This window comes from Lacerta agilis, chromosome 12 (genome assembly GCF_009819535.1).
Source record: "Lacerta agilis isolate rLacAgi1 chromosome 12, rLacAgi1.pri, whole genome shotgun sequence".
Lineage (NCBI taxonomy): Eukaryota > Metazoa > Chordata > Lepidosauria > Squamata > Lacertidae > Lacerta > Lacerta agilis.
The window spans coordinates 55,995,301-56,006,913 of NC_046323.1; the positions used below are offsets into that span (position 1 = coordinate 55,995,301).

At 58.7% G+C, this 11,613-nt stretch overlaps 1 protein-coding gene across 1 annotated transcript; it reads left to right on the forward strand.

The window, feature by feature from the left end:
• The first annotated feature begins 1,104 nt into the window (after window positions 1-1,104).
• Window positions 1,105-11,388, forward strand: LOC117055681 (ATP-binding cassette sub-family F member 2). Its single transcript, XM_033165415.1, has 14 exons — window positions 1,105-1,301; window positions 1,765-1,977; window positions 3,843-4,025; window positions 4,190-4,361; window positions 4,453-4,548; window positions 5,868-5,970; window positions 6,182-6,277; window positions 6,867-6,986; window positions 7,333-7,422; window positions 8,356-8,466; window positions 8,571-8,633; window positions 9,057-9,185; window positions 9,745-9,948; window positions 11,140-11,388. The coding sequence occupies exons 1-14, from the start codon at window positions 1,139-1,141 to the stop codon at window positions 11,281-11,283; spliced, it is 1,887 nt and encodes a 628-aa protein (XP_033021306.1). The 5' UTR covers window positions 1,105-1,138; the 3' UTR covers window positions 11,284-11,388.
• Window positions 11,389-11,613: the final 225 nt, after the last annotated feature.

An 11,613-nucleotide genomic window follows, 5' to 3' on the forward strand; every position in this document is an offset into this window, starting at 1 on the left:
CTCGGCGGCAGGGGCAGCGGGGCGCCTTCCCGGACGCGCCGTCAAGGGCCGGGGCTAAGCGCAAACCTGGGAGGGAGGAAGGAAGGAGAAGTCACCATTGCGCGCCTGTCCAACAAGGAAGACAGCAGCACCCACCCCGCAGGGCGACCCCCAAGGGGCAGCGAGGAAACGGCGCGCCCGGTCGCGCCGTCTGAATCAAGGGCTTCGGGCAGAGCTGGGAGGGAGGATGGGCGCCTGGACAGCAAGGAAGACGGCAGCCCCCCACCCCACGAGGTGCCCCCAGAAGCGGGTCAAGGGGACCATCCCGACCGCGCCGTCTAAGGCCGGGGCGAAGCGTAGAACTGGGAGGGAGGAGAGAGATCGGGACGGATGTGCGCCGGGGCAGCATCGCTCTCTGGAGGGGCACGAAGGGGCCATGGGGGGGCAGGGGGTCCCTTAGCAGGAGGGGGCAGGCGCAGAGAGGACGGCAGGCGTCAAGTAGACGCCCGGGTGCGCCCGGTGGGGTAGTCCAGCGGCCCCGAGGCCGGAGGGGGGCTGCCAGGCTCCTCTCCGCCGCTGCCCCCGACGGGGCGGTCTGCCCCTTCCCCTCGGATGGAGGCGGCTTCCCCTCCAGCCCCGCGCGGGCTCCGGCTCCCCGGGCTCACCTTCCGCAGCTCTGCCGCGACACGTGTCTCGCGTTCACACGCTCCCCCCCCCTCCCCGCAAGGCGGCCTCCTGCGCTTCCTCCTCCTCCTCCTCCTCTTCTTCCGCCCCAGCGGCGCCTCCCTCCGGGGAAGAGGGCGGACTCCATTTCCCAAGGTTCCCTTTTCCCGCGCTGAGCCTGCCGGGCGCCGTAGTCCTCGCAGAGCGCCGGAGCAAGGCCGAGACTCGCTTTCCCGCCGTGCTCCGGGGCCCGGCGTGCGCTGACGTCTCCGTCGGCCATTGGCGGAGCGGGCGAGGCGTCGCGGGGCGGGGCTTGGTGTGCACGCGGCGGCGGCGGCAGCGGCAGCTGCTCTGTTGCGACAGGAGGGAAAGCGCGGCGGAGGGAAGGAGGGAGGGAGGCCGGCCGGAGCCCGCGAGGGAGCGAGGAAGAGGCCGGGCGAGGGAGGGAGGCAGGCCGCGAGGGACGGAGCGAGGGGTCCGGGCGTCTCCTGCCGCCATGCCGTCGGACCTGGCCAAGAAGAAGGCGGCCAAGAAGAAGGAGGCGGCCAAGGCCCGGCAGAGGCCCCGCCGAGGCCCCGAGGAGAACGGCGACGACGCCGGAGGGGAGCCCGACGCCGCCCGGGGGGCCCGCGAGGCCAACGGGGGAGACGCCGAGCCGGGTGAGCCGCGCGAGGAGGCTCCCCCTGAGTGGGCCGCTCAAGCAAGGCTCCAGTCCTCAGCGAGGAGCCGCGGGGGATCCCGGAAGGAGGGCCGCTCCTCCATCCCACTCCCGCTTCTCTGGCACGTGGGCCGGCGTGGGGGGGAGGGGCACGAGGCTGCCCTTAAGGGAGGGCCCCCCCCCCAGCACCACCGGGATGATTCATCGCCTTCTCCAAAGCAAGGCTCCAGTCCTCAGTGTCGCCCTCTTCGGGCTTTTCCCTCTCCCGAGTCCTTTTTCTGGGTGGGGTGACCCCCCCCCTTTATTCAGAAGTCACGCACCCTGTAAGCAGAGGGGTGTCATCCCAGAAAGCGGCTTTCCTTTTCTCTCTGCCTGTGAAAGGAAGGGGGGGCTTAGCATTGGGGGGGGCACCCTCTCTTCCCTCCACCCCCCCCCCTGAGACGAGCCCTTGGTTCCCCCTCCAGATGTGGACTCCATCTCCAAGGCCATTGAGGATTTTGAGCTGAAGAAGGCGGCTGCCCGCGCCGTGACGGGGGTCCTCGCCTCGCACCCCAACAGCACCGACGTCCACATCATCAACCTCTCCCTCACCTTCCACGGACAGGAGCTGCTGAGCGACACCAGGCTGGAGCTCAACTCAGGGCGGCGCTATGGCCTCATTGGCCTCAATGGCACCGGTGAGGCCGAGGGCGGGGCGGAAGGAGCCGGAAGGGGGCGGGACTAGCGTGGGGGAGGGGGAGGCAAATGTTCAGACCCAAATGGAAGCGAGAGGGATAGCTGTGATAGCTTCAGCGCTGGGGGTTGGACTAGATGGCCCTTGGGGGTCCCTTCCAGTTCTACAGTTCTGTGAGGGGGCCAGAGCACAAATCCCTCCAGGTCCTGAGGGCCAGGTGGGTGGGTGCCTCTCCTTTCTGGGATGGGGGGGTGGGAGACTGTGGAGCTTACTGTAAAGCCTGGCATGGCAGGGGCCAGACTCAGCCTTCCAGTCCTTGCCAAGGTGGCACCGATGTTAGTGGCACCCTGGGAGGCTTTTGGGGGGCCCCACTGGTCTGCTTGCCCTTCTGCCAAAGAGGTGCCTTGGAAAAACCAAGGCACTGACAGCCTGCCAAAGGGGAAACTGGCACCTCTCCCTCAGGGGCTGTTGGGGTGCAGTGAGAGCTCAGTTTGTGGGCACTGCCTGGCCTCTTCTTGGCAGAAGGTCAGCCTCTTTGGCAAGCATCCCAGGAGCAGCTCAGTGGCCCTGGATCCGTCTCCTGGGGACTGTTTTTGTCAGCTGCGATGCGGAGTCTGTTGGACAGCAGCTCCAGTCAGCCCCACGTCCAACCAGGCAAGAGGATTTCTGCGTGATCCTGCCATCTCCCTCGGGTGCTGCCTCAAACTCATCTGGTCAGGCAGTTTGCAAAGATGGATGTTTAGGGGCCACGTAGAAGATGTGTGTTTTTGCTGGTAGATGCCCTTTCTCTTCTGTCATGTGCTTGGCAGCGCAGGAGATCCTGGGTTTCGTTGACTCAGTCGTTTGGGGGTCTTGCTGCGCAGGGGCCCCACCCTCCTGCCACCCTTTTTTTGCTTTCCAAGCGGCACAGCTGTCCTTCAGGGCCGGAGAGACAATATCAGCCCTAATCACACACTCACCATTTCTATTTTTATTTCTCATCTGATTCTTGTCGAACTAGATAAGCCTTGGGGGTCCTTTCCAACTCTACTGCTTTTGTGTGTGGTAGTTTGCATAGGCAGCCAGGCATTTATGCGGGCCAGTAACGTAAATCTTCCTCCCCCCCCCACTTTTTCTTTTTCTTTTTTTACAAAATTTGAAGAGAATTAGTATACCTACATTGTTGTGGTCCAAGACGATTATAGGTACAGGTGTTGAGTCTTCTACACAGTCGTCCGCATGGCATTTAACCAAACTTGGGAAGCTTCCTTCCTGAGTATTCATGCCATGGCTTCATGTGTGCTGGGACTTCCTTTCTTTTGGGGGGTTCCCTGGCTGGGGGTGGCGCTGTGTGGCAGCCCTTTCCCCATCAGGACCCTCTCCTGCGGGGGCCGCAAACTCCAGGTATGGAGGGGAACCTAAAGGAGTCTCCTCCTCTGGAGGTCTTTAAGCAGAGGCTTGACAGCCATCTGTCAGGAATGCTTTGATGGTGTTTCCTGCTTGGCAGGGGGTTGGACTGGATGGCCCTTGTGGTCTCTTCCAACTCTAGGATTCTAGGATTCCAGGCTCTGCTGCCCAGTTCTGAACACTGCAGAACCACGGAAGCGGGTTTTAAGGGCATCTGTGGGGCCAGAGGGTCAGTTCACCAGGCATCTAGGAGCGGCCTTCCTTGTGGCTCCCTTGGGAGACAGCTGCACTGCTAGAGATGGCCAGAGGGCTCTTGGAATCCTGGAAGGGACCCCGAGGGTCGTCTTGTCCAATAGGCTAGGAGATGGAGCAAGGCAGGTATCACAGCTTCCGAGGGAGTCCGTCCCACCGCCGAACGGCTCTCGCCCTCGGAAATGTCTCCTTGGGGTTCATTGGGGACCCCTGCTTCCCTCCCTCGCCCAGGGAAGTCCATGCTGCTGTCGGCCATCGGGAAGCGGGAGGTGCCCATCCCGGAGCACATCGACATCTACCACTTGACCCGCGAGATGCCCCCCAGCGAGAAGACGCCCCTGCAGTGCGTGATGGAGGTGGACACGGAAAGAGCCATGCTGGAGCGTGAAGCGGAGCGGCTGGCGCACGAGGACGGTAACGGACGGGGCTCTTAAATTGGCCCACCGCCCTAAAACCGCAGGCCTCCCAGCGGAGCAGATTGGGGGGGGCCCACATACAGCTCCCACTGCAGGTGAGCGCAGGGGCCCAGGGCCAGGTGGGCTGACTTGCTCTCTCTCTCTCTCTCTCCCCCCGCCCAGCTGAGTGTGAGAAGCTGATGGAGCTGTACGAGCGCTTGGAGGAGCTGGACGCCGACAAGGCGGAGATGCGGGCATCACGGATCCTGCACGGCCTGGGCTTCACCCCCCTCATGCAGAGGAAGAAGCTGAAGGACTTCAGCGGGGGCTGGCGGATGCGGGTGGCCCTCGCCAGGTGGGTGCTGTGCGGGCGGGGCAGGGCAGGCTCCTCTGCGGCTGGGCAGGCTCCCTCACACCAGCCTCCCCATCTCTCTCCCCCCTCGCAGGGCGCTGTTCATCCGGCCCTTCATGCTGCTGCTGGACGAGCCCACCAACCACCTGGACCTGGACGCCTGCGTGTGGCTGGAGGAGGAGCTGAAGACGTGAGTGCGTGCGGGAACCCCAAACACCCCACCCCCTCCCCACTGAGCTTGGCCTTCCCTTCCAATTTCCCTTTCCTACAACACTTCTTGGTCAGGCCAAGCATCCTGTTCCAAATGCCCGTAGGAAACGAGGAATCGAGATAGACTGCCTCTGGACCTGGAGGTTCCATAAGAAGAGCCTGGCTGCTGGATTAGGCCAGCGACCCAACTAGTGCAGCATCCTGTTCTCACAGTGGCCAACCAGAAGCCCCCAAGCAGGACCTGAGCCCCAGAGCAACTCTCTCCTCCTGCTATCAGAAGCATTGCTGCTTCCAGGTGTGCAGGCAGGGCAGAGCCATCCTGGCAAGTCAACTTCCATAGCCCTCCTCCTGTTCCATGAATTTGTCTAATCTTCTTTTAAAGCCATCTCGGTTGGTGGCCGCCCCAGCCTCCTGCAGGAGGGAGTCCCACAGTTTAACAAAGCCCACCTTTCTGTTATCTGTCCTAGATATTCCAAGGTTCAGCTCCGTGGAATGTCCACTGGTTGAAGATTTATGAGAGAGCATAATAATAATAATAATAATAATAATACTGTAATAATAATAGTTTTATTATTCATAGTCCACTCATCTGGCTGGGTTTCCCCAGCTACCCGTGGCAGCTCCCAACAGAATATTAAACACAATAAAACATCAAACATTAAAAACCTCCCTAAACGGGGCTGCCTTCAGCTGTCTTCTAAAAGTCAGTTGTTTATTTCCTTGACATCTGATGGGAGGGCGTTCCACAGGGCGGGTGCCACCACTGAGAAGGCCCTCTGCCAGGTTCCCTGTAACCTCACTTCTCGCAGGGAGGGAACCACCAGAAGGCCCTTGGAGCTGGATCTCAGGTTCAGAGCTGGATAAAGTGGGTGGAGATGCTCCTTCAGGTATACTGGTCCTTTGAGGCCGCTTAGGGTTTTCAAGGTCAGCACCAATACTTTGAATTGTGCTTGGGAATGTACTTTCAGGACTGGTGCTATATGGTCTTGGCAGCCACTCCCAGTCCCCAGTCTAGCTGCCGCATTCTGGGTTAGTTGTAGTTTCCTGGTCACCTTCAAAGGTAGCCCCACGTAGAGCACATGGCAGTAGTCCAAGCAGGAGATAATCAGAGAATGCACCACTCTGGCGAGACAGGTAGGGTCTCAGCCTGCGTACCAGATGGAGCTGGTGCCTCCGTGGACAGCTGTGAGTCCAAAATGACCCCCAGGCTTCGCACCTGGTCCTTCAGAGAGGAAACCCTCTCCCTCCCCTTCCTCTGTGCCGGCATCCTTTCTCAGACTTCTGGCTCTGCTTCTGCAGGTTCAAGCGCATCCTGGTGCTCATCTCCCATTCTCAGGACTTCCTGAACGGCGTCTGCACCAACATCATCCACATGCACAACCGCAAGCTCAAGTATTACACGGTGAGCAGGATTCGGGGCCGGGCGCTGGGCGGTGAGGGTTGCTGCCGCCTCCTGAAAGAGACTGGCCCTGCTTCCAAAACCAAGGGTGGTGGGTCCTCTTTTGGGTGCCGTCCACCTGGCTGTGGCGGCTGGGCCTGGAAGGCTGCAGGATGAGCCCCCTCCCCGGGCCAGAGCCCCAGGCCAACGAGGATATCCCTCTCTCCTCCTCCAGGGTAACTACGACCAGTATGTGAAGACCCGCCTGGAGCTGGAGGAGAACCAAATGAAGCGCTTCCACTGGGAGCAGGATCAGATCGCCCACATGAAGGTAGCCACCCCAAAGGGAGGGGCCTCTAGGATCCCTGAAGGCCATCATCCACGGTGGCTCTGCTGTGCCCTCCACAGGGGGAGGCAGGAGTCCTTTCGGGTACCAGTTCCTAGGCATCGCAGGAGAGGGGAGAGTTTATCTACTTTAATTTATTCACTGAATTTGTATGCTGCTCTTCACCTGAACATCCCAGGGCGATTCACAACAGAAAAATACAAAATGGGACTATAATATACAGTATGAAACGAAAACAAACCCCCTCCCACAAGCATATTTTAAAAGCCATAGAATGTTAATTGCTCTTGTGCTCCCTTCCCCCCTCCCCAAAAAAATCCCTGGGGTGCTGTTGCTGGTTGGTGCTGAGCTATATGGACCCAGGGGTGGGGGACAGGATCTGGCCAACCCACCACGATGGGCATTTTGGCAGGTGGGTCCCTTCCGACTCTACAATTCTTGGTGGCCTGGCTTCAGAGGAGATCTCTCCTAAGTCTTGTGTCCAAATTTATTCCCCTCCTTTCCCTGCTCCCTGGCGGGAGGGCACCGGCGCAGCCAGCCCCTTTGCCCACCACTGACCTCTGAATCGTTGCAGAACTACATCGCCCGCTTTGGTCACGGCAGCGCCAAGCTGGCCCGCCAGGCGCAGAGCAAAGAGAAGACCCTCCAGAAGATGATGGCCTCAGGGCTGACCGAACGGGTGATCAACGACAAGGTGAGGCGGGGAGGTGGGCAGCCTGTCCTCCACAAGTGGGGGCTGAAGGGGTTGATCCGGGGGGGCAGGGGCAACTCAGCAGGCTGTCCTTGTCCAGGGACTGCAGGGGGGGGGTAGCTAGAAGACCAGGACTTCGGTTCCTGTAATCAGTGCAGCGGGTGGGTCTGGATGACCCTTGGGTCCCTTCCAACTCTCCACTTCTGTGGTTCTCTGACCCAGGACCCCCCTGGGAGGGGAGAAGGTGGCAGCGGCTCCTGGCTTGGGGTTCTCCCTAGGGTGCTGCAGGGAGGAGAAACCAAGGTTGCTGACCTGGGCCCCCCCCCCTTGTTTGCCTCTTCTTCCCCAGACACTCTCCTTCTACTTCCCCTCGTGCGGGAAAATCCCACCTCCTGTCATCATGGTGCAGAACGTCAGCTTCAGATACAGCCAGGACGGGGTGAGCGGAGGGGCCGGGGGCAGGGGGGCTGTCAATATCTGAATTCCATTTCACTCTTAATTTGTACTTTCTGTGGTGCGACACACAAGGCCCTTCACCAGCTGAAGAAGCAGCAAAACGTATGAATGAGAGAAGAGGCTGCAGGATAGAGGCTTATAAAATTATTCCTGGCATATAGAGAAAAGGGGATAGGGAGAAGCTTTCCTCCTTCTCTCCTAACACGGAGACATCCAGTGAAGCTGAATGTGGGAAGATTGAAGGGAAATGTAAGGAAGTCTTTCCTGCGGCAGAGGGTTAATCTGTGGAACTCCTTCCCACAGGAGGGAGTGGAAGTGGGCAACTTCCAAAGGGGATTAGGCAAAGTCAGGTAGGAGAATTGGTGGCTCCTAGTCAGTGTGTTTCTGCTCGGCCTCCGCAGTCGGAGGCAGTACATGTAATTGCTTCTGAATCCCAGTTGCTGGAAAACAAAGGAGGGGAGAGCTGCTCTTGCACTCGGATCCTGCTTTCGGGTTTCCCAAAGGGTTATCTGGTTGGCCGCTGTGGGAAGAGATGGGCCACAGGCCTGATCCAGCCGGCTCTTATGTTATCAGGTGCCTTCTTACAATCCGGTCCAGAGCAAAGAAACCGAAAAATCTGACTTTGAAATAAGCAGCTGATACCAAATAAAGTATTATTCAGTAATACATTACTATATAATAGTGCACATTAAGATTAACTCTCAGCATATCAGCAGATAATGAAACTGAAATCCATTCTCAATGAATCATTGCTACGCTATAATTTTTTGGGAGGGGGGGAATAACAGCAAGCCGCAGTATATTTAAAATATCATGCAAGATGGTTGAATTGAGCAGACAAGTTGTATAACTTATAACGTTAGAAATAAAGGTAGGAAGCTGTTTATCCGCCTCACTCTCTGTCTGTCCCCTTCAGCCCTGGATCTACAACAACCTGGAGTTTGGCATCGACCTGGACACTCGCGTGGCCCTTGTGGGGCCCAACGGAGCTGGGAAAAGCACGCTGCTCAAGCTCCTCACAGGGGAGGTGAGGACCTGGCGCCCGTGGCTTGCTGTGAGGGGGTGGGGGGTGTAGAAATGGCCTTTCCCCCTCTGCTGGGGTCTCTGACCGGCTTGCCCTTTCCCCTCCAGCTGCTGCCCAGCGACGGCATGATCCGCAAACACTCTCACGTCAAGATCGGAAGATACCACCAGGTGCTGTTTATTGGGGGGGGGGGCGTTTCTGGCTGCTTCCCAGGGCATTGCTAAGGGCGTGGAAGGGTAGGGGGCACTGCTAGTTCCCTGTGGGTGCAGAGAGCCAGTGAGGCCTAGTGGCTACAGTGTTGCACTAGGGCCTGGGTTCGAATCTCCACCCGGCCGTGAAGGCTTTCACTGGGTGTGACCAGTCCCTGCCTCTCGGCCTAGCCTACCTCGGAGGGACGTTGTGGGGGGCAAAATGGGGAGGGGAAGAAGAGGCAGGCATGTGTCACCTTGAAGCTCCCTGGAGGAGAAGTTGCGCTATAAACGCTGTCAGTGCATAGTTCAGGGTGGCTGCGGCCCAAGCCAAGCAGAAGGGGGGGGCAGAGGGATAGCAGTGTGGCCCCCCCTCCCCTCACGCCCACCTTCCTCTCTCCTCAGCACTTGCAAGAGCAGCTGGACCTGGACCTCTCCCCCCTGGAGTACATGATGAAGTGCTACCCGGAGATCAAGGAGAAGGAGGAGATGAGGAAGATCATCGGGCGCTATGGGCTGACGGGGAAGCAGCAGGTGGGTCTGGCCTGGGGGGAGAAGGAAGGAGCTGCAGAGTCTGAGGGGCAGCCCCTGGCAGGACACGGGGAGGGCAGAGGCCAGCCCTGGAGAATCCGAGGTCATAGAGCTGCAGGGTCCAAATGCAGGAATCTCAGCTGGAGCATCCCTGACGGGGGGCCACCCAAGCTCTGCTTAAAAGCCTCCGAGGAAGGAGAGCCCCTTCCACCGTCAAACAGCTATTACTGTCAAGATGTTCTTCCTAATGTTGAGAACTTGAAACCGCGCTAGAGTCCTGGGTCCAGTTCTGAGCCTTTCAAGCGAAGGCGCCTCTAGGGGGTGGCATTTAGGGGGTTTCTGTGTGCAAAGTGGCTCTCCCCCCCCATGAGCTGGGGGCCCTCCTGCCGCTTAGACCGGTTGCTGCAAAGCGCAGGAGGGGGGAGCGTTGCAGGTCTCACTTGCGGGTTTCCCCTTCGAGCACCAGGTTGGCCCTATGAGAAGGGGCTCCTGGGCTGGACGGGCCCCTTTGGTCCAGCCGGCTCTTTCTCCGCTCTCGTGACATGGTGGTCGTGCCTGGCAGGTGAGCCCCATCCGGAACCTGTCGGATGGGCAGAAGTGCCGCGTGTGCTTTGCGTGGCTGGCCTGGCAGAACCCCCACATGCTCTTCCTGGACGAGCCCACCAACCACCTGGACATCGAGACCATCGACGCTCTGGCAGACGCCATCAACGACTTCGAGGGAGGCATGATGCTGGTCAGCCACGACTTCCGGCTCATTCAGCAGGTCAGTCCCAGACCCAGCACTGGGGACCAAAGGCTGCCTCTTGCCCCGCTGGGGTGGGAAGAGCTCTTCCCCTCCTGAAAGGAGGATGAAGCAATCCACGAGTTTTGGTTCTGGGCGGGGAAGGTTCCATAGTGAGTGAAGGAGTTGATGGGGCCCGTTACCCCCCTCCAGATGTTGCTGGACTCTCCCATCAATCAGCCTTGACTGATGGGGGCAGGAAGTTCAGCAACATCTGGAGTTGTGCCAGAGGGACCCTGTGGAACGCCCTCCCATCAGATGTCAAGGAAATTAGCAACTATCTGACTTTTAGAAGACATCTGAAGGCAGCCCTGTTTAGGGAGGATTTTAATGTCTGATGTTTTATCGTGTTTCTAATATTCTGTTGGGAGCCGCCCAGAGTGGCTGAGGCAACCCAGCCAGTTGGGTGTGATGATGATAATAATAATAATAATTAACAATAAATTACTATTATTACTATTCGCCAAACAACAATCACACGCCCATCATTTGGTGAAGGAGTATTTAATTACCTAACTTAGGTCTCGAAGTAGCAATTTCAGTAGCAAATTGAAGGCAGTTTTATAACTGCTATCTAAGTTATAAAAGTACAAAATCCAAGTTCCAAATGGTGTCTGAGCTGCAGAGTGTGGGCTTGGCTTAGAGCAGGGGTTGGCAAGGTTTTCCGGCCATGGGCCAGATCATAGAAAATGGCACCTGCGCATGTCCAGACACTGAAAATCGCATCTGTGCAGAAGTGATTTTCAGTGTCTGGGCATGCACAGACACGATTTCCGCCTTTGCGGACATGCGCAGACGCCATTTCCAGCACCACTCGGCGAGTCCCTGTGCCGGTTTAGGGCAGCGTGCGGGGGACTTGCTGAGTGGGTGGCTCTGTGAGTGGGTGGCTCGTGGGCCGAATCTGGCCCATGGGCCGTACGTTGCCAACCCCTGGCTTAGAGGCATGATGAAGAGAGACAAAAGTGCCCAGGCAGGAAGGCAGTGTTACAGCTTCCTGCCAAGGCAGGCAAAGGAAGTGATCTCCCAGAGTTCACTCTAGGGAATTTTACAGGAAAGCTCTGTGACCCTCAGCCCCTTTGTGTGCCCCTCTGGCAAAACACAAATGGTTGCTTTGGACTCCGATAATGTCCCACGCTTGCCCTGATGCAAGAGGCCTCCTGCTCTTCCTTCCAGGTGGCCCAAGAGATCTGGGTCTGCGAGAAGCGGACGATCGCCAAGTGGCCGGGCGACATCCTCTCCTACAAGGAGCATCTCAAGTCCAAGCTGGTGGGCGAGGAGCCTCCTCCGCAGATGGCAAAGAAGACTCACAGCGCCTGAGTGCCCTCGGCCGGCCCGGTGGGTCAGCTGAGCCGCTTCCGCCCAGAGACTGGTGCCAGCCGCCAGCCCACCTGGTCGCCTGCTGCTCCTCCGCCTTGCCAGGGGGGAAGGAACAAGCAGCAACGATGGGCAGAAGCTTGCTCCTCCTGCTCTTCCTCCTCCTCCTCTTCTCCGTTCCTGAGCTCCTTCCACTGCTGCTGCTTCTGCATCTTCCTCTTGCACAACCACCACCAACTCTCCACTCCCCTTCCCTCTGCTCCCCCCAGCTGGACAACCCCTTTCTCTTCTTCTTCTTCCTCCTCCTCCTCCTCCTGCCTGCAGAGGGTATTT

Coding starts and splice junctions, on each gene's coding strand:
- LOC117055681 (XM_033165415.1), top strand. CDS start 1,139: ATGCCGTCGGACCTGGCCAAGAAGAAGGCGGCCAAGAAGAAGGAGGCG. Junction 5,971..6,181: donor GCAAGCTCAAGTATTACACG/GTGAGCAGGATT, acceptor CTCCTCCTCCAG/GGTAACTACGACCAGTATGT. Junction 8,467..8,570: donor TCAAGCTCCTCACAGGGGAG/GTGAGGACCTGG, acceptor TTTCCCCTCCAG/CTGCTGCCCAGCGACGGCAT.